Raw genomic sequence first — 23,244 nt, 5'->3', positions numbered from 1 at the left:
TCTACCTTTAGCCTTCAGCAACCTCTTGGCAACATTCTCACAGCTGAGATACAAACCCCAGAGAGCAGGTATGGGAATTAGAACACAAATCTGGTTTTTTTTTTTTACTTTGCAGTTCTCAGCAATTCTTCCCCTCTGAGCTTTGCATCCTCAGAACTTAATGACAGGTTGCTGCATAAGGGATTACTAATGCAACTCATATGAAGTACATCATGAACTCCAAAGATAGGCTCTTTTGTACAGCATGCCAAAACCATTTTCTTACATATAATCATCAAAACAAATAAAATATGCTACTTTGAACTAGAAGATCTTTAATGACTATTTTGTCAATAATAATCTATCTTTATGCATGATCTGCCTGCAGGTCAGCATTTGGTGAAATCCACATCAGCTGAAATTTCAAGTTGCACAGTCCTGAATATGAGATTGCAAACCAAAAAACTGTGCATAGTATCAGCTTTTTTTCCCTTTCCATTGTTTGCTCTCTTTTCCACAACATCACTCATTACCCTAACACAAAAATCAGGAGTTATATCCTCAGCAATGTTAGAGCTACAACAATGTTTTCTCAATACTCACTTTTGGCACATGTGGATTAAATTCTACTGCTCTGTGAATAGCTTCTACTGCATTCATCTCTGCAGTGCTCAGCCCTCGCCTTGAGGCAGCCTCTGGAGAAAATCTACAAAAGCAAAGAAACAAACACATTAGGTCAGAAATGCTAGTAAGAAAAAGTCAGAAAAGGAATCTAGAACATGGGCCCATGTAACCAAACTGAGTAATTTTCCTATGCTCTCCAAACTTCCATAGCAAGTGGAAACTCTGAGAGATCTATTACATCAAGGCCAATAAAAATCCCAGCAGAAGCGGAAAGCATGTTTGTATCTAATCATGGCAGAAAGTCAGTTCAAACAGTCCCTTCTCTGTCACTAACCTACATTTGCTCTAGGTACCCTGCTAGGGGCATATTCAAGGCTGAAATTGCAGGGGAAAAAAAAAAGAAAAGAAAAGAAAAAATAACAAGACCAAAAAACCCCCAAAAAACCAATGCCAAATTATTGTTGGAGGGTTTATATTAAAAACAGGTTTGGGGAAGTTTTAGGAAGGTTCCCAACCCAATGCCCCTGGGTCAGGTTGAGATGGAAGCACGATGCAGCAGCAGTAGCAAGTGGTCTACTGGCTGCAGCACCATTGAGGGTAGCATGCCCAAACTGTGGGCAAATCATCTGCCCCAGTGAATAAAAAACCAGACCATGCAATCTCTTTCTCACCTCACACCCCACGGCTAACTCCAGAGCTGTACTTGGCAGGCAGACACCACAGGGAAAGCTGTGACAACCTTAGCCCTGCCCTCCCAAGCTGGAGTCGCTGTGTAGGGAGGAAAGATGTTGCAGTAGGTACTGGCGATCTACAGGATAAAAAGAATGAAAGAAAATTACTTAGAACTTGATGTGTACATACACTTTAAAAGCAAAAACTGTCAGGATGTCAGTCAAGAAAATGGCTTTCCACTCCACTTGCTTTTCAACTTTAGGGGGGCATTCGACCCTCAGGTGCACAGACACAACTCTGCCTGAGATTTGTGCGAAGGCATCTGAGAGCAGAACGGGGGGTTTTGAGCTCCATCTCACGAGGAGCTGAGCACCCTTTCAGAGTGGGCTGGTGCTCCCAAGTCCACAGGCATCAAATAGATGTGCTCAGCACCTTGGAAGGTTGAGACCCAAGTGAAAAACATAAAAGGAATGAACAGATATTTGTGTCTCTAAAAATATGAACGTCATCTACCTCTCAGAATCCCTGATATAATAATGCTAAATCCACCTGCCGCTATTTAATTAGATGAGCACTCTGCTGACAGCACTTGTAAAATGACATTGTTACCAGTGCATCCACATTTAGTTTTTACCTTTTTGGGGTCAGGTCTACAAAAAGTTGAAGAGGTTCAGCCACACAACCCTTTTCAGTTGCATCTTCACCATACTATCTAGGAAGCCAAAGCTCACCCAGACAGTATTTATAAAACTGAAACAAGAATTGAATTTATGCAATTTCTCTTCTTTTCTTCTTCCTTAGCATCTCAAGTGCAATGTTTGATCACTACAAATTTTTTATGCATAAAGTAATTTCATCAAAAATTTTATATTATTAATTATTTTTTATATATCAAGTAATTTACCGCGGGTCTTAATTTTCCTGCTAAATCAGTAGATTGTTAGGGTGTGGGCTCAGCTAAGAAAAATCTTACATTAAATCAGGAATTTTTCTGGAATGTGGTTCTTAAGCACTTACTTGTCAGAGACAGCTCTGGCTTTGAGCAATGCAGCTGTGTAGCATATAGTTGCTGATTTTGGTAAACTTATATCTGTTGAAAAGAAAGGAAAAAATTAAATATTTGAAAACTTAAAAGTGTGCAGAATAAAAGTGTTTGATTGATACTTTAGAGTAAGCATGACATACACAAAATTAGTATGTGAACTCAGAATACTTTCTCATCTTGGGACTTATGCTGCCACGTCACATGGAGTTTTAAATTTCCACCTGATATACAGGCTTCAAAATGTGTGTTAATGACCTCTGGAAGTGCTACTTAAACAGCAACTGGTATCATCAGAGAGCTAATTCAAAGAGTGACATGATAGAGACAAAATGAAAGAAGCCATTACTCCATAGATAAATATATAGATAATTCTGAATACCTGGATTTTTCCATAGTTCACAAAATATCTAAGTAATACCTGAGGGCTATCTACTTCACTCTTTATGTTTTCACTGAGAAGCATCTGTCTAATATGAGCATGTAGCAGCTGTACAAGTCAAGACAGCTATTCAAGTAATATAAGATTTGACTTGCAAGCAATCAACCAGTAGATTGATTGAAGCTAAAAATGTACAGTAAAATACGGTGTTTTGTCTCTCCTCTTAAGAAAATATTGGACCAAAACACACATCCATCAGACACTCTCTAGCTATTTTATCCTGTTTCAGAGACACACAGGACCATAAACCAAACTTAACCCATTAGTTAACTTAATTTATACATGTTTTCTACCAGCAAATTGGCACAATGCATTCAAAAGGTAGAGAGAAATGCTGCTTAACAGACTTGAGTGATGTATTTGTTCTCACTTTACAGAGAATTAACTTCCACATTTTTAATCTCATGTTGTGATCCTTGGAGATGTCCTGTGCAGGGCTAACAGTTGGACTCGATGATCCTTGTGGGTCCCCTTCAACTCAGCTTATTCTGTGATTCTGTAATCCACCCAGCAGTCACATATTGAGACTGAAATATTCCAGCATCAGAAATTTAAAGATAACAGGTACATGAAAAAAAAAAAACAAACCACAACAAACCAAACCCACTAAAGGTTGGATTCTGCAAACCCTTCTGTACACACTGATAACTTCCTATAGCAAACAGAAAACACAGCACAGCAAACGCAAGGCACTGGGGAAGGCCCACTGTAGAAGTGAGGAGCAGCTAATCTGACTGTTGCTCTAAGAAACTATCTGTCCCTTGGTTTGTCATTAAACTTGATTAGAAAGATGAAATTAACATGATAACTTGGTTACTTCAGGATTAACAGACACTTGTTATTCACTGAACTCATGTGCCTTGCAAGATAGGGCTCCAGAAGGGAGTTACACAGAACAAGCAAGTCCTCTCTCAGCAGTCATCATCCTTCACTTATTAATAACCAAGCAACCAGGCACAATGTTATTCTGTGAGACAGAAAACATTGCCAGAATGACTGTGGCACTTTGAAAAGGCTACCTGCTAAATCCTGTTATCTTTTTATGCACTTGCACTTTAAGTATGAGGCGTACAGATCCTGCTGGAGGCTTCCTTATAATATATTGCAACTATAATTTCACTGGAGTATGTAATTGTAGTGACTAAAGTAATTAAAATCAGCAGCAAGCAGAGCAGTTTGGATGACAGATATGTTAATTACTCCACTAATAGAAGACGGCTACAGACACAGGCACGAGCACATCTTCAGTGACAGGAAGAGAAAATATTTCTGAACACCTCCAATAATCCTCTTTATATCAAGTTTTCCTTAACATCAGGAGTTAAAAGTTATTTCCAGTAAACAGAAATGCCTTTTAAATATATTAAAACACTATCACAAACACTGTCTTCTAGTAGACAGTAGGTGTTTCTGAGCTGCAAACGTCTGTGCATATAGATTGCAAGCTGATTCAAAATTAACAGCTGGCATCTGCAAGGAAGAGAAATGTGGTGAGATGAGCTAAGGCTCAAATACACCATGTGAATCCTTTCTGCAGAAGAAATGGGATTTCTCAAAGAATGTTGTGTTCAAATCTGATCACCCATGGTCAAGAACAACAAAAGCAAACAGAAGGATTGGACTGTTTTTGTGTCAAACAAAATGAAATAAAGACTGAGAGAGGATCCAGCTGTTTACTATGCAGACCCACATGGAACACCAGGAAAGAAGAAGGGTTGCTCAGGTAAAGGACAGCATTGGCACAAGAATAAAAAATTCAGAATTAAATTTAGGCCTCAGATAAAAGAAAGTTTCTGTGAAATGAACATTTGAGGGAGATTTCCAGGTAGAACAGTAGGGCAAAAAAACCCAACTAATTCTAGGATGGGGCTTGCTGAGCTCGTGGAAGGGGCAGTATCATGCAGGGAATGCAACAGCAGGGGCCCTGATTCACCCAGGAGGCCTCTTCCAGTACTATGCTGCTAGAGAGCAAGCAGCACTTGTTTGAGGATAATACTTACAGACCCCTAGCAATGGAAGAAATAGATACAAATGTTCATGTTTATAACAGAGTGGTTGGAGTTGGAAGTGAGCTCTGGACATCATCTAGTCCAACGGAGACAGCCCTAACAGGTCCATGCCTGCTTGCTTTCAAAAATGTTTTTCTTTTTGTTTGCTACATATTAGACCAAAAGTATTTAATCCTGCTGTATGCTGGTCTATGACTACAATACTTGAAAATAATTTTGCCTTAATCTCCAAAACTTCACCCTCATATTTTAGAGAGAGACATAAACAATTATGTCTAGTAACAACTTGAATTTAGCAAGGGAATTGTGTCCAAACTAGCCCTAGGAGATATGTACTCTGTCAGAACCAAAGCGAAGTTTTAATAAATGACTGTGTCCAGCTCTCTGAGCCATCTGGCAAAATATCTTCACATACACTGTTTCCCACCCTCCTGTGATTACTTGTGGAGCTCACACAATGTGCTGAAAGATGTGACTGCTATTCTGTTGTCAAATCCATCAGGACATTTTTGCCTAATAGAAACTGATGTGTCAATCTAGAAAAGAGTCTCCTTCTTTCTTATTGCTTGTATTGTTAAACAGAATGCAAACATCTAGACTTAATTTATAAGAATTTTCTTTCAATAAGCCCCAATCATGTATGAGGAGGGCTGGGAAAGCAAATTCTTACAATTCATTTGCTTCTTAAGCAGTTGCTTATGAGAATGAACTGATGGAAAGATGCTGTGGATATGCAGAATATGCCATATATCATCTAAAAAGGTCATGGGATCTAGTGTTCTTATCAATAGAAACTAAAAAAAATATGAATCTAGATATGGAATGATGCGACATTCCCTACCAAGTCAGCAGAAGGCTCTAAACATGAAGAGACAGGCATGTTGCAATTGCTTCAGTCATTAATAAATGCAAAAATATAAGTCACTAATCACAAATTATTCCCAATTTTGCACAGGTGATAGGAAGAATTGCTTATAGATTGAAAGCACTCCAGCAAATAAATATGTGCAGGCTGGAATCAGTGATGACAGAAGAGAGATGCAGTCATGTATAAGGACACAAACATTAAGAAAGGAAGTGAATTAAGCAGATACAAATGGCAAAAAACAAGAGTAACGTGATGGAAATCATTAAAGAAAAGTATGAGATGAATATCAGGGGAAACCACTATCAGAAAGATCCGGTATCCCATTAAAACACTGATCACATTTTCCTACAAAATGTAGTAGAAAACATGCTAGAGGGAGCACAACTATACGTATGGTGCTTATGAAAACTAGCTCTGATTCTCTGTACTTTTGGCATTCTTTCTCAGTAGTGGGAAACACCCCAATCAAATACAGTCCCTATGGTACAGTGGGAAAACCACAAGTAGCCTTTATTTTGCCATAACCACAACTAAAATTTACACTATTCAGATATGGAAAGATTTAAAATTGCTGATTTTAAACATTTCATATGCCACTCTTGCTGACAAGCATATCAGTGACCAAGCAAGTGCCAGCCACTTTAACTTCACCAAGTTCAATCCTAAATGCCTAGAGTAAGGAATAATTTCTGCTTAAGAAAGTTAAAGACAGCAAGACTAGTATAATTACTTTAGACTTCTTGCGCTTTTGCACAAACAGGCAAAACAAAAAATGCCACAGAGTCATTTGGCAAAAAAAAAAGAAACCAAATGGTATGAACAGACACAAACTGTTGCTAAAACCCAGCTGAAGTGACAAATGATTTTGATATGGAGGAAAGAAATCAGTTCTTGCAAGCATAAGCTGGAAAAGATGTGAAAGGAACAAAGACAAACTATTCTCTCAATATTACTGTTACACAAACTGGAGGTCTTGATTTGTGTCTCTTGGAGAAGGTAGATTAGATTTTGGTATAACCATAACTAAAAGGAACTTTCTCTTAAGATATCTCTTTCAAAGAAACAAAAGGGTTATAAAACACTGTTTATGAGGAAATGGCTGCTTCCATACTGCCATTTTCTGAAGAAAAGTCTTCATTGCACTTAGAACACCTCCCTACCCATTTAGCTCCACCAGGTAGAATACCTCCAAAACATCAAGTATAACATGGAAAGTAATGAAACTATCTATAAAACCCCTGGGGACCATAGCTAATGTAACTGAAGGCTGCATGCAATTGCTTAATCAATCTGCAACTCTCTACAAAAGGACTGCCTTCAATATAAATAGAATTTGCATGCATAATCTGTAAGGACAGTAAGAAATTGGACAGAAGGGGGCAGAGAAAAGAGTAGCCATGAATTAGCCACATTTTAGACAAGTCACTTCTCTGTGTTAACTGTTAGGATTTCACTAAGTTGTAAGTATTCCAAGAAAAAAAAGTCTTTAAAGTTGTCTTGGGTTGCAAGATGTAGCTGGGGGTGTGTATTCTATTGCCATCTGTTAGAGAGGGGGCAGTTATCTTCTCTTAACTGGGCAGTTCTCTTTATCTCTTCCACAACCAATCCTCTCTCTCTGGGAAATATCTGCTGGTAGGGGGCCATTGAGTCTCACTGCAGGACTGATAAAATTACATCATCTCACTGGGAGATGCTCTACCCAGGGGGAGGAGCCAAGCATTCCTACCTGGATATAATCTGAGATTTGGAACACCAGAGGAGCAGCCTTTTCCCACTGGATTCCAAGAGGAACACCAGGCCCATCTACACCCCTACCACACCTTCAGAGGTTTGGTACAGGCTCACTACTACAACAGAACCACACCTGCCACTGCAGGAGGACTGCAGCCACCATTTAATCAGATTGCTACTAACACCTGACCCACAGGGTGTCAGGTCATATTCTGACTTGGTCAGTGGTTTTTTTTGTACTATTACATTTGTATTTTACATTTTTCTATTAAAGAACTGGTATTCCTATTCCCATATCTTTGCCTGAGAGCACCTTAATTTCAAAATTATAATAATTCGGAGGGAAGGGGGTTACATTTTCCATTTCAAGAGAAGCTCCTGCCTTCTTTAGCAGATACCCATCTTTTCAAACCAAGACAAAAGTGTTTCTTCAAAGGTCTGCATTTTAGGCCATTCAAAGGCCTAATTTAAAGTAGGATTCTGCTTGAACAAGCTGCTACCAAATAGAAAAGTGTCAAAGCATAGAGCAGAATGAGATCTTTTGTATTTAAAACCCATTTCCTTTCTATGTGTCCTTTGCTCTAAAATATTGTCTCAAGTGAACTCTGCATTTGGGACTCTGGCATGGTGATGTGGTCTTTCTCCTTCTCTGCAAAGAGATATGTGAGAAAAGAATCTGTGTAAGATGTTCATCCTGCAAACCAGAAGGCTTTTAGTCTCACTGGAAAACACTGTATTTTTAAAAAATGAAAGCAAGGACAGGTTTAGAGAGGAACCATTGCATCACTAAGATTAAACACAGAGGCATCCATTCTGTCTAAACCTGACTTTAAATTGACAGAAAAGTCTGGGTTTTCACACAGTGCCCAGGTTATCACTTAAAATCTATCAAAGCAACTGGCTGCCCAGGGAAATTAATAAATCAGTTGCTCCAAGCATCCCTACAAGCAGACCAACTCCCCCAGCCATAACTATTTCTGCTGTAAATAACATGGATATGTGTTAAATCAGAGCCAAAAATATTTTCAGAATTCAACAGTATTTAGGTCATCCTCACTCTACTGACAGACACTGAACTCTGAAACCATAATGATGTAGCTCAGCAACAGTGCATGCTGTTCCACTAATGAGACCCTTTTTCCATGAATAATGAGTATGGACATCAGCTCTGTTGCCAGGTACATAATATAAACACAATTTAACACATGGCTTTTGGTAAAGCAGTGCATCTGCTTGCAGAGGCTGAGGTTTCACATGATATGGTCCAACATTTTAGCATTTTAGCCCAGGGTGGGAGCAGACTGCTTGAGGAAATAATTTGTTCATATGTTATCAAAATACAATAAATCAGGTTTGGTCTTAGTCAAAAAAAAGCAGTGGAGTGGGACCAACAGAAACTGCAGATAGGGAAGTATAAATGAGTTCAGTGTTTTATATTCCAATAAATCTTACAACACATGAAGCTGATGAGTTCTAAAATGAGCTGAGACTCCCTGAGACAGGCCTTCTGAGACTCATGAACTGTGAGGGTTATACTGGTTAAGCCTGTGTTTGCTGAGTCCTTTTGCAAACCCAGTGCATACACACACGATACCAAAGTGTGAGCTGAAACTGCCTATGCTCAAACAGCCAAAGTAAGAGCTTTTTCTTAAAAGTCTCATTTTTTCTGACTCTATCACATGCTTTTGAGAAAATGAAACACACTTTCAATTTTTATCAAATTCCATGACATAAAGTGCTACCATGGTATTGTTTAAAATCAGGAATCAGTGCTTTCAGCATGCCAAAGTAGAGCTGGCACTGGAGTTTAGTCTTGAGATTTGAGAATACAGGCTTAATACCCTGTTCTGTCACAGTTCTGCTATTTCCCAGGACTATTACCTCATAACTACACTGAAGACTAGAAGGTGCCAACATACTGTGATGCCTGGGGAATAAAAACCAGCATTTCTACTTTTTTGCTTTTTAACATGGCAAAATAAAGAACATAGACATCTCTCCCAGGGTCACAAGAATTACTGAAATACAAGGAGCTACTAGAAAGACTCTGATGTGACCACTTTAACAGCCAATGTCTTCAATTAGACTAAGTACAACCAAGATCTCTTCCAGAGTCATTACTGCTACTGAATGGCAGTATTCAAGGGCCTGGGTGACATTTTGATCTCTGCTTAGAATGATTTGACTCCAAAAAGAGTTGAAAACATTCCAGACTGGACTGGTAGAAGTGATTATCACTAATGTTGCTTGTAACCAGCTGCTTATTTATGTTTTTCTTAAATAGTCTTCAAGTTTAAAGACCTAGAGCTCCAGCAGCTGTGATTTAAACATGAAAAGAGTTGCAGTGCTGCATAAACCAATGTTTACTGAAAAACAGAACAAAATAATACAAAATGTTCACCTAGTCTTCTGAGCTTCCCAAAGTTTCCCTATAAGAAATGAAGTCTGCTACTCAATAGGTTGCTATGAAGTTAAATCAATGTTCTCTTCCATGCTACTAAGTCAACAATCACAGGTAAGTCCATGAGGGAGCTGATAATATTTTCTTCAGAAAAGGATTGAATAGCATGCAATAAAAATTCAGCAGAACCTAAACAGTCATTTCTTTAAACATCAACAGAAAATAAAGAAAGCACAAGGGAGCTGCTAGTGAGTGCCATCTCCTTGTACAATGATTTCAGCATGGGCTGGCAGAAAAAATGCACAGTATTTCATCTTTGGATAAAGGACTGTGTAAGGGCTTGTATGAAGCTCACAGCTATCAACTTAATTACAGTGTTTCCTAAATATTGGGAGTTTGACTTAAATATATTTCTTCTGTGTGTATCACCTAGAGAAAATTCAAATACATATTTGAACTTACCATCATACTTTGCTAAGACTGCCTGGACGTCTGCATATGCTTGCAGTTCCAGCAAAGCCTCTAGCAGGTTTTCGTGGATGTTGAACATGCTGAGCAGGGGAAACTCCTTCATCAACTACAATCAATAACATATGAAAGGGTTAGATTATTAAAATGGAGAAGGTTTCTTGTTCAAAATGCATTGAAACAGACAACACCAAGTTAAAACTCCTCAGTTCCCCTTGCTCTTAATTCTTTCCCAAAGCTCACGATTATCTCAGAAATTTCTGAGCTCATAATGGATACAAGGTCAGGTTCTTGTCAAGAATGCTTGTATAGGATGTAATTAGTCAAATCCAACAACCCAGCTATCTGAACACATAACTCTCCTTCAATGAACAGGCTTCTTCAAAGTGAAAAAGAGTTATTGTTCTGGGGAAGAATCCTCACCAGTGTACTGCCAGTGTATCAGCTGTACGTAATCCAGCACCTCTCTGGTAAAACCATAAAATACATTGAAAAACCACAATACCAGCAAATTAGAGATGTTACTTATCTACTTACATAGAGAAGCTTACATATATGCAACCATATTATCAAGTATGTGATACCAGGATTTGTAATTGTTCGTACTTAAGAACACCATTGCAATTGTGGCCAACATTAAAAAAAAAGAGAAAGAGAAGGAAAAGGAGGGAAAAGGAGGAAAAGGAAAAGGAAAAGGAAAAGGAAAAGGAAAAGGAAAAGGAAAAGGAAAGGAAAGGAAAGAAAAGAAAAGAAAAGAAAAGAAAAGAAAAGAAAAGAAAAGAAAAGAAAAGAAAAGAAAAGAAAAGAAAAGAAAAGAAAAGAAAAGAAAAGAAAAAAGAAAAGAAAAGAAAAGAAAAGAAAAGAAAAGAAAAGAAAAGAAAAGAAAAGAAAAGAAAAGAAAAGAAAAGAAAAGAAAAGAAAAGGACAGCAACAATAGAAAAGGTAAAGTTCATGCAAATCAAACACCGTAACTAAGGAATACATCTTGTATGACAAACTGAATGAAATATGGAGTTAAAACAATCAAATCTTTTCACATGTAAGTGCCTCTACTTTATGAACTAAGCCACTGAAAGATACCAGGAATATATTTTTAGATACCCTCAGTTTCAGTATCTGCATAGATTCAAATGGCTGAAGCTGATACTAAATTGCATCTCTTTTTTAAGTCACATCTATAAGAACCATCCATGTTTTTTACTGCAGAATTGATTAAATAATATTTTTTATTGTCAGAGTGATTCTCTAAAGAACTGAAGTGTTAAAAGATCCTTGCTTCCTTGTGTCCCCTCTATGGTTAACTGCTTTCATGATGTAGATTCAGCACAAAAAGGTCCCTGACAATGAATAACTGGGGTAGCTGATATTACCACTGCTTCTCAGGAACTTGCAGGGAAATACTAAAATTTACAATCTCTCTGATAGGGTTTATGAGAACAGAAATACTGTAACATGCCAAGTAAAGAATATGATTCAAGGTCAGCCTTGCTCTATTTGAAACTAATACGCCAGATCTGAAAACTCTGGCAGTTAATAAACCTACCTTTCAAGAGGTAAACAGCAAAACTGATGAGAACCAGCAAATCTTAATCTCACAAACAGATAAGATAAAAGTAAAAAGGATTGAAACAAGGGATGGATATTCACCAACAACTTCAAAAAATGAGAAAAAGGTAATGCACTGGAGCTTCTCCACTCTGTTAAGAAAAGAGGCCTTAACAGGTAAACAGAGAAGCAAAGCACAGAGAATTTCTTTCTTGTGAAATGATCTGGTATAAGCTAATGGAAGAACTACTCTGACCTTAAGACTCTAAATTTGTCTGTCTGGAATAGCATGGACTTTGCTGCAGTTTGAGGATGATTAGAGGATGACAGGCAAGAATGGCAGTGTTTTATTTAACTGATTATATAAATTTCTGGTGAGATTCAGGATCACTGAGAGAGCAGCTGAAAGAGGCCACTGAATTTTTCATGTTAATGGCATGGGGATGGCCATAAACTCCTGGTTTCATTGGTAGGAGCTGAACCTGTGAAAAAGAGCACAAACAAAACTGCAAAACTTTTCTCCTCCATTAAAAAAAGAAAAGACCACAGATCTTGAGATCTTGATGCTCACATAGCTTAAGTGAAAGGGTTTCAGAATAAAATAAAAAGTTTAAGTCATTGTTTGTGAAGAGAAGTAAGTGCAGGTGAAAATTCATTCAATCACATTCATTAGCTAAAGATCCATCATTAAGTCTACTTCTCTTCATTCTTGTCCTTACTCACTATTGGATGTTTAAGAGAGGAAGCTACTATTTGGCAGGAAAGAGCATGACAGAATCTGGCTCTACATAAATGTGATTTAAAGTTCAAAATGAACATCTTGCAAAGAAACCTCTCTAAGGGATTAAGAAAGATTATCCCTGCTCATTGAGAATGAATAACTGCTGGCAAAATAATATTCCCTCCATCAGTGAAGAGAAGGGAAGAGCTGCTAGTTAGAGATGTACTCTGGCCAGTAAAAGCTCTTACTCTGGTTCTCTGCCTCTCACTGACATCACTCACTGATTATTTTTTTTGCTATTTTAATTAGGTTCTGTCAGAGTGATAAAGCCTGTCTCAGACAGCAGAGGAATAAAGGTCACTGTCTGGACTGCCAGGCCTCCAAACTGAAGTGTTAATAAAGGTTTCATCTGGGAAAGGTCGAGTGTTAAGAAGTCTAAACCAGTTATATTGAGCTCAGTTAATACTGTAGCCTCAAAAATAAAACACCTCTAAGTGACCACTCAGCTATTTGAACACTGACTGTGCATAAATGACAGCGTGTTTGCTATTAAAAAGAAGAAAAAGAAGACATTAACTCATTTTTTCTGTCATATCTGGATGTAGAGTTTCTAGTTCTCACTGCAAATAATTTCCAGTCACAGTAAAAATTCGTTTACTGAGAAACCTGCCAGAAAGTAAAGCCACTTGGATGGAAGAATATTATGACAGGTCATCTTTCAGGTCTCATAGTGAAAGCAAACACTGGGAAAGAAAAAACTGCCACAAGGTCCAGTGGCTGGTCAGGGAAGGCCACACACTGGGTCATGCTGAGGAGCAGTGGGAGCAGACTGAGCTTGCTCCCCTCCCTAGCAGATGGAGGGGGAGCTGGTTCATGCTCCACACAGAGATGTAAATATGGGCATCTTATTCCCAATTATTATTCCCAAACATTATACCTTAATTATTCCCAAACACAAGATGAAAAACACACCCTTGAGTTCCCCAGACCCATACATGGAGCTCTAACTGGCCTCCAGTTTAAGAGGCACAGACATCCCTTTGCACCCAAAGATTTATTTTCTGCAAAGTTACAGACCAGTATTTGCCAAATCATTTGGATTATAAATTTAAATTATTTTTACTTTACTGTAACCTGAGAAATAATTTCTTTTGAGTGGCAAGCACAGCACTTCAAGACAAGATGAAAGCTCTGCTATCATCTTTCTCCACACCTTCAGACCTCAAGAGACAGCCACCAAATTCAGCACTCAAGATTTCCTGAGCCGCAGAGCCACTATAGCATTTGACATATACACTACTTAGAACTAAAAATGCCATTGTAAAATTCAAGTTGGTTGGATTCTTGGCTGGCATTAATGAGAAGTGTTCCACTGAGCTAAACGAATTTTCACACCATGTGAAAACAAGACAGCACTAGGCTATAAATGTATTCCCTCTTTACAACATGAGGATATTCAAATGGCTGTTGAACATTTAATGCCAAATCTGCGTTCACAAGGATTTTACTTTGAACTTCTATTGGTCAAAACACTTTCTGGAGATCCAAGTCAGACCTGGAGCTGGGTTTGTACATATTCCCTTCCAATTCCTCTGTGTGTTTAGGGGAAAGTAGGTACAGGTGTAGAAAGTGGAACTGCTTTTCTCTGAAAGAGTCATTATGTATACTGCAAATATATAGAAAAGGTAGTTTTGCAGGTAATTCAGTTTTAATTTTTTAGATAAATATATTTTAGGAATATAAGTTTGCAGAAAAATTCTGGAAGTAAGTCTGACACAATCTGAACATATCTGAACATTAGTCCCAGAAGCACCCTATTCCCAGATTCACTTCAATTCACATTACAGGGTGCAGGTTCAATGATTTTGTGATAGATATGAAAAAATGATGACTGGAAAAAATACCTTATGGTACAAAGAAATTCACATCTGATTTGTTGGATGAGGAACAAGTTTCATCTCCCAAAGGACATTTATTGAAGAAGATTCCCTAACTGAGACTATTTCAGTTATTGCCATTTTCATTTAGATATAATTTTTAAAACATTTTCAAGGAATGCAGCTCTAATGTCTGCATCAATTATTCTCCCTGTGACAACACTAACATTATGAATCAATTAACCAAGAAACATTATTTGTGTACAAACCCACTATAACCTGCAGCTTATACCTACAACTAGACCCCAGGACTCAAGGGAATGCAAAGGTGGACAAATGAATAATGTTATATACAACCTGCTGTTGACACATTTATTCTCCATTTGCATGATTATATGCATGGTCACAAAATTTATGGGCAGGGCATGCAATCATTCATTGCTGTTTGTACTCCCATCTTCTCCACAAACCAGCAGTAACATTAGTCAGATCAATATATTCAACTGAATGAATTCAAAAAATGCAGTGTGAATTTATCCCAAAATAAAGAGACAAGAAGAAAACAAGGGGAATTCAATGCAAACAGTGAAACTATTACAACCTTAGTTACTAGTGCATATGTTTCTGCAGTGGGTATCTGAAATGGAAAACTGTCTCCTAAAGAAAGAATGGCAAGGCTGCCATCTTTCAGGTGCAGCTGTCCACCAAAACTGAAGGATCAAGCACACAGTATGGATAGCACTGGCATTTTCACAAGTGCTTTGCATAAACTGCTTTCTGGCATAATGACCCGTAATCTGCTAACTGAATGAGGTGGCAAAGGTAAAACTCCAAGCCATTTCTGAGTAGAAAAACAGAAGTTTCCATTTCTGTGAACTTCATTGTCTGCAGATGACCTTTCAGATGTCAAAGCTCTGACTGAAGCTCACCCTGGGCTTGAGGCATTGAAAACATGTCACTCTGTGTTGACCTTCTGATGTCTAATTAGATACACTAATTCTTAAGTTGTTCTCCTGGCCAGCTCAACTGGCAAGGACAGAAGGACAGAAACACTGTGAGAAGACTAAAGTTAGCACACAAAAAGCCTCAGATGCTTAAAAATGAGTCTAACTCCTGGTCCTAAAAGTGCAACTTATTCCACCTGTATCTCCTTATGAGTGGGATTCATGGGATAAAAACACATCATAGCTCTTGGAGTTAGAAAAATATCTAAAATACACTGGAGCTACCTGAATCAAAGTTCTGCTTAATTATAGCAAAAGCAGGATTCTGTCAATTCATTAATTCCTGTAAGTACTGCATTCCTTTTGGTAAAGGATCACAGGTTTCTTTGGAAGCAGCTCTACAGTTACCCTTTTACAGCTCAGAGAGGATAGCAGCTAAGAAACCAATTTAGTCAGATCTAGTTGTTTTGAAGCTTGGAAATGATTAGCAGTAGGATCCTTGTATTTTCCTCATATGTGGAATTCAGGAAATTTGACAACTTCAGACTGTAAGAAAAGAGACCCAGATCCAGTTCACACTAACTCTGAGATGGCATGGGTTTATAATTTGCCAACATTCCATTTTAAACTTGAATTTAGAGCTAGCGCTGCATAATATTCAAAAGACAATATGACTTCAATGTAGGATTAACAATGAGTAAATTAAGTGAAAAATAATCTTACTAAATATGCAAACTCTAAGGAAATATGTTAGAGCATGAAGCCTTTTTATTCTCTCTTAATTGGAGGATTAAAGTCTTTAGAGTATGACAAGTTCTTTAAAGAATACAATTATGAAAATGCTGTTATTTGGACTATGCTGTAAAAAATAAATGTATTTCAGGAATTAAGGGGAATTTTAAAGACAGATGTAGCATGAACCCAGAAGAACACAAGTTGTTCCAGATTTTACACTTACTACTAAACAATTACATTATATAAAACATGTAACAGTTTTAAATTATAATAATGTTTGTCACATCAAATATTAGTAACTTTATAAAGAATGAAAATAAAGTCATTACTCACAGTCCTGCTGAAAAAAACCCCTTTATTTGCATCACAGATTCACAGAATGTTTTGGCTTAGAAAGGACCTTACAGATCATCTAGTTCCAACCCCCCTGCTGAGGGCAGGGATACCTTCTACTAGAAACAACCTGCTCATGAAAACTCATATTAAATACATCTAATTCTCCCTGAAAGTAGAAGTGGCTACTAAGAGGTGGCAAAAGCAGTAGACAGAATTAATCCTTGAAAGAACATCCCAAAGTACTTTTTTCCAGAAACTGATATAATTTTAGAAGTGGATTTTTAAGTGAAATAAAGTGAGGAAATTATCTAGGAGCTCAAAAATGAGCTACGATGATCTAAAGAGATGAAAGACCATAATTAACGTACTATACAAGTCTCTGAATATTGACTGATGCAAGATGGACAAAAAGGAGTCCAGTTACCAGGGCACCCACCAAGACCATGTGACTATATTTTTACTTAATGGAATGACAATGCTGGAAACCTGTAATTTTTATGAGAAACATTACTGTCAGTTTAGGTAGTAGGCACCAAATTTTTAGCTTTTGAGAGTTCTAAGCAGAATCGTAATGATGACTAAAAGTGAGGGGTCTGAGTCATGTGAAGATAAAGGAAGGGATAAACACCATTAGGGGAATCACAGAACTCTCCATTTTAAGAGCCCACTGAAATGAGGGATATTCCAACTCGCTCTACCCGCTTGCCATACCATGTGAATCTGTGAACAAACAAACAGTATTTGAATATAGAGACATATGAAAATTTTAAAATCAGCATTTATCACTTGCTATTATTGCAGTGCTTGTGGATCAGAAAAAGAATTAACTGAAAATATCAATCTGTGGTGGAGACTGGCAAATGTCACCATTCACAGGAGAAGCAAAATATATGTAAAAGTATAGTAGTAGTAAAGAACAGCAAAATCTATGAGATAACACTGGTCTCATTGAACCAAATACCTTCCCTTCAAATTTTAATAAATGGTGCTTGAAACAACTGCTACAGATGTGAATAAAACTAGAATCCCACTCACAGCAGAGCAGCCTGCCTAACCTCACCTGTGTAACACAAGCCAAAGAGTCTTGACTCACTAACTCTTGCCTCAAGTACAGAAGGATTGGGAGAGCCAGACAGTAGCTGTCACACAGAAATTGTGTTGTTAAGTTGCTAGGGATCATAACATCTTTATTAGGAATAAGAACTCCCTTTGTTTCACACAATTTGGTAATTCAAGGTGCAGAACACTGTTCTGGCTACATATATGTCTTACTCAAAAAGTAATCAGCATTGCACACAAGAATACAGAATTCAACAGAATCTTGAATAGAAATCCTTATTCAAAGCTCAGCAAAAGAAGTTGCAAAGAAAGTATGCTAGATTTGCAGAATTATCATACCAGCAAAAATCATTAATACAACTGATCAGAAGATAAAAACCCAGCCTACCAATATCATTAAAATTGATTTCGTGTGGTTGAGTACCCTTTCAAACCCTTCAAGTGACATAACCTCTTAAACTATTTCAGATGCTTAGGGCAGCCCAACAATTTACAGGACTTCTCATTCAGCCAATGGCTAAGCATGCAGCACTCTTGACAATACAAGCTGCTTAGGTGTCCTCTGTGGCATAAAATACACATTTAGTGACTGCAGGTGAGCACCAAGATGAACACAAAAACACATTCAACTGAAATATCCTCAGCAAGGTTCTCAGAGCTAAATATGTGTAGAAGCAGACTTCTAGGTCCTTTACTGTGATCTAAAGAATAATTTCTCAGCAGATATGACTGATACTAGAAATAAAATACACTTTTCTGACTCTGAAAATGTGTTTGTCATTCTTTCCTTCTCCAGACCTAAGGAAGACCTGGAGACCCTCTTCTCTCCCTATACCTCACTCAATTCTGAACAAGTTGCTGAGCATAGGGCAACTTGCAATTCCACTGTCTCAGAAATATGTACTTAATAAGAACACAAAGCAATCTTCGAGGGAGTGCATGCCCATGGGGCAGGAGATAAATACACTCTAGAATGAGTTTCTTTCATCTTCTCTCTGAAGGAGGAAGCAATTAAGAACTTCCACTTGCTTTGTCCACTAGCATACCTTTTGCCTGCCACTCTTCTCTTTCATAAACATACATCTCCCTTCAATTAAAGTTTGTTTCACCAAATGTTCTCCAGAACAATCCCAAGAAGCTCAAATTAATTTGACAATTCATCTTCCTGCATGGTACACTTTCATCTGGATACTCCAGTGACCCAGTTAAGAAAAATGACTGTGTTGGCCTGCTCCTGAATTCAGTGGTGCAGTCACTGATTCAGTCACCCACAAAGCAGAGAGGGAAGTGCCTTTGCATACCCTCCACACACTCTGTTTTCCATCAATGAAAAACACAAGATGCAAACTTAGCACATTCCTGTTTTCTTCCATTGTAATGGTGAGGGATTCTGAAAAGAGCAGATGGAAAGCAGGTGGCACAAAAAGCTACCCTTGCTCATCACCACTACTGGCTTGCAACACTGTCCACAAGGAAGATTCAACACAAGGGATACTAAAGATTACTCACAGCCACCATTATGGCCTTTCCCCTCTGCACATACTAAATCCTCCAACATCATTTAGAACAAACTACTTAAAATCCTCCTAACATAATCAGCACAACAAATAAAATAACGAGCACTGTAGACTTTCTCCTCAGGGACAGTAAAAGCAATCTAGTTCCCTCACAGACCATATCATGCTCTGTATAAACAATAATAAAACTGGAATAATTCTGTTGACTACATTGGAGTTATTCCAACAATACACTAATCAAAATGAGATCACAAGTTAACTCAATATATACAAATAGTGACAGCTGCTGGTTTCTATAGCAAAATATAGTAAATAATTATCATCAGAAATACAAGCAAAAGCAACACCTATGTATGATTCCATTACATGCTTCCATGGAAACTACAGGTTTGTAATTCCCATTAATTCAACTGAATGAATTACGTCCAAGCAGCAAAGCCAGCAAAAAAATACTGTCTCAAAATCAATCATAGAAGCAACAAAAATTCCTACCCAGTTTTTTAAAATTAAAGCACCCTTGATTTTAAACAGTTTTTAGAATCAGTTTTTAAAAAACTCCCTGCTTTTAAAAACCTTCAATATAATATTAAGAAATATGATTTTCCTATCAGCAGTGTATATAACCATAAAATAAAACTCTTATTTAAGTCACCAACAGCTCATTTTCCTTCTATTAAGGTGCTTTAAGTAGGATCTCAGTCTTTTCCTACAAAAAATTCAAGCAAGACAATCTAATCCATCAGTAATGTCCTCAAGATGGCCTCATATATGCAATAAATTAAACACTCTCAAATATTTTATTTTTTCGAAGTGGCAAAGACTCACTACATCCCAATCATATTTCCCAGATGGTGTCATGAACCTCTTAACACTTCATTTCCATCATGTTCCATGTCTTGAGAAACCTGTTTTCAATCTTTCAAACAGGGCCTCCACCCTCTGTTCCCTGATGTTAGATTCAGCAGTCCCCAGCCAACATATTCTTCATATTCTTTCTAGGATGAATAAATTCATCTCCTTCCTCATCAATCACAAAGAAACCTTCAATGACAGATTCATGTTCTTCAAAACTCTCCATAAGTGTACTATTTATGTCTTCTATGAAGAAATGGAGGATATGCATTCATCAGAAATAAGTAGCTCCAAGCCAACCTAGGAGAAGCATCTGCAAAGCTGACTTGACCCTGATTTTGCTCCCAGCGTACTGGAGCTGTGACCTAGAGTTACTGCTGCTTTAATATTTCATCTAGAGACTTGCTAATTCTCAGCTCTGCTTGCTTAAAAAGAAGAGCTGTAAAGGTATCTAATTCAGTTCTGAGAATTTGGCTCGGTGTCTCTATGTGGAAAAACACAGAATGCATTGATCTGAGTTGAAACTCCCTAAGATGAAATTCCATCTTTATACCTCCTCTGTCTTGCATCCAGTCCTTTAATTTTAACAAAACATTCCTGTTGAAGAGGTTTTTTTGTTTTTAAGTGTCTAATAGCTGATGATTTTGTCTCCCTGTTATTGCTGCCTCTGGAAATCCACATTGTACTTAAATGCAATAATTTTCTATTTTGCTTATAAATTTCAATTTTATCTCTAGTGAAAAAATAAGTCCTTCACTAATCAAAGCTGCGTTTCTCACTTTGCATAAGAAATCTAGGACTAGACAGACCACCCAAGTCCCCAGACCAAGTGCTCTGCATACACAACTATCCATACATATTTGACATCAGCAGAAGAATGCTTTACAGAGTATCTGTTCCCCATAGCCCTATCTACAAATCTCAAAACACATTTAGCAGCCCATAGTAAGCTCCAGAATTTGCCATAATTATGATGTGTGATATTTGAAGGGGAAATTCAAAATTTTATCTTTCTTGTGTATTAATGCCAGAACTTAGAATTCCAATGTCTGTCCCAGAAACATCTCAGTATTTGTCCCACAGTGCTTGTGTAACAAAATTCATGAAGAATCAGTGGAGCTGGCTGGACTGAAAACAATGTTTTTGAAATCAACGTTCTCCCAGCTGACCAGAAGACTGCTAAAACAGGTCTTTCTTCCTCATCCCTCTTTCTTACACTCCTAGCTGTACAATGGTTTTTTTGACAAGCTCTTTTTCAACAACTCTGTCTGGGATTCTAGTGGTTCTGAAAATTGAGAGTTGTGTGCCTGAAGAGCCCCAGCAAGAGTCAGAAAACAAAGTTACTCACCACTTGGCATCTGTAGATGCTTAGGATGAGAACCTCCATTATTATTGTGAACTCTGCTCAGTGTTTTCAAAAAATGCTTATGAGTGCTCTAGTTTCAAGAGATGTCAAATCCTGGATTCCAAGCTGGCAAACACACTTGCCCTACTGCCCCTGATGCAAGTGCCTCAGCTCCAGAGACAGTCACTTTCCTTTTTACATTAAAATTCCCACTGACACATAACAAGAATTTTCCTTTTCACTAGGCAGCTTCCTGGACCATTCATCTGAGCTGCCTAAAACACACTTTACAGGTGCTTCATTCCAGTCTGGGATTTAATTTTGTGCATTTAAAATTTAACACCTGCATCCCAATTTGCAGAACTATGCATCTTGCTGTATTCATCTCTTCAATTTTTTTGTGGGAGCTGGAATATGAAGTGTAAGAAACAAAAGAAATTGGGAGTTTTACCATCATTTGCCCAGAGATGTAGGGCTCCATTCCTCCTTCTGTCACAGATTTGCTACCTCAGGTGATGTAAGTCACCTCCTCAAAGAACTGTGTTCCTAATCTGCATCCTGGGAATATCACTGAAAGAAATTTTGGGCATTCACTGCTACATTGAAAAACTTGAGCATTTTACATATTTGAAACATGTACATTGCCTAATGTGAACAGCTGCCCCTTCTGCTATCTCCAAAATAGCTACTGTTCAGTGTTTCAAGTCTGTAGCTTTTTAGCTTATAACTACCACTGGTAGCTCCCCTGCCTGCAAAGACACAATACAGTCAGCCCCCATCTCAGTTAACTACAGATTCTTAACTTGGGGTTTGACTTTTTAGTGATAGGTTTTGCATAAATAATTAACACCCTCAGAGCTGAATAGTGTGACACAAACGATGCACAGAGCCAAACTGCAGCTTTGAAGGAGAAAACAGAATACTTAAGACACGCTTATGAAGTTAGCAGCATTCACCACATGGCTCAGACAAAAAAATATTGCTAACTTCATGATCAAATAATTAAAGACTACAGTTCATTGCACATGTACCAGGATGGGAAGTTCAGTCTGCATGAGTAACCACCCATCTGGTATCTGATGTTGCTTTCATAACCCTATAAATAAATGATCACTTAACTTTGTCTTTATGTACATTACACACACAAAAGAAATACCAGCAGTGCTTACTGAAGCAGGAGTGGCTGATAACTTGAAAGAAAATGTATAATTTCCATACTACAATTATGTAAATGTCACATGTGGAAGAAATCCAAACTCACATCTCTCATCATTTTCACTGCTTCCCTGGTCCTTCCCAGCTTCCTTGCACACATTGCCAGCCTTCTTTTAATATATACTAACACATTGGTGTCCCTTCCTGTATAAGAGGAAAAAGAAACAGCATTAAGATAAAACAAAAGTTCATTTAGTGTTCCAACACAAAAGGAAACACAGGTTTTTTTTTCAATTTTTTCTTACTCACTACCCTCAATGCTTTCACAAGAATTTTAATAAAACGTTACCAAAATCTGAAGATTTAGATGTGGCATAATAGAACTAAAATCAGTGGAAATAATCAAGATATACAGTGGCACAAATAAGTACTATTGGATTGGCCTTACACTGTGAAATATAAGCAGATCTGAAGGTACAGTTGTGTACATGCTTGTCAAAAAGAAGTATTAAAGCAAATCCTCATCCTCCTAACAATCCTTCTCTTAATGATTATAAGAAAAGTATACTCTGAACTTTTTGTTTACAGCCTTTATTCATTACCCAATTACCATCTTCAAATTCTGCACACCACTAATTAGGGATGGCAAATTAATGTATTTCAGATATGATAGCCCTGGTGCTGGAAGATTCCCTAACAGCAAAGATGACAGAAACTGAACAGCAGTTATAATTATTCTCTTGGAGAATTCTCACTCCTTCCTTCTCATTCGCTTCAAATGCGAACTCTTAAAATGCTTCTGGACCAACAGGAAATGAGTGGACAGATAATAATCTATAAAATTACTGAATCATGAAAATGTAATACACCTGCTACAAATTATCTTTGTGTATAGCATGTGCTCTGTTAAGATTTTAGCCTA

General features: G+C 37.7%; 1 protein-coding gene across 2 annotated transcripts in view; it reads right to left on the bottom strand.

The window, feature by feature from the left end:
- The window catches only part of ST7 (suppression of tumorigenicity 7), a 137,890-nt gene that overhangs the window by 17,329 nt on the left and 97,317 nt on the right, over window positions 1-23,244 (bottom strand). For both annotated transcript variants that reach the window (XM_066550558.1, XM_066550557.1), the window contains exons 8-11: window positions 22,429-22,526; window positions 10,231-10,345; window positions 2,293-2,365; window positions 583-685 (exon numbers count right to left, since the gene is read on the bottom strand). In XM_066550558.1, the coding sequence (XP_066406655.1) occupies window positions 583-685; window positions 2,293-2,365; window positions 10,231-10,345; window positions 22,429-22,526 (389 nt within the window). The remainder of the gene's footprint in view (window positions 1-582; window positions 686-2,292; window positions 2,366-10,230; window positions 10,346-22,428; window positions 22,527-23,244) is intronic.

The sequence above is a fragment of the Molothrus aeneus genome, chromosome 5 (genome assembly GCF_037042795.1).
Source record: "Molothrus aeneus isolate 106 chromosome 5, BPBGC_Maene_1.0, whole genome shotgun sequence".
Classification (NCBI taxonomy): domain Eukaryota; kingdom Metazoa; phylum Chordata; class Aves; order Passeriformes; family Icteridae; genus Molothrus; species Molothrus aeneus.
Note: the sequence above shows the minus strand (reverse complement) of the source record. Positions and strands in the feature narration are given on the sequence as shown.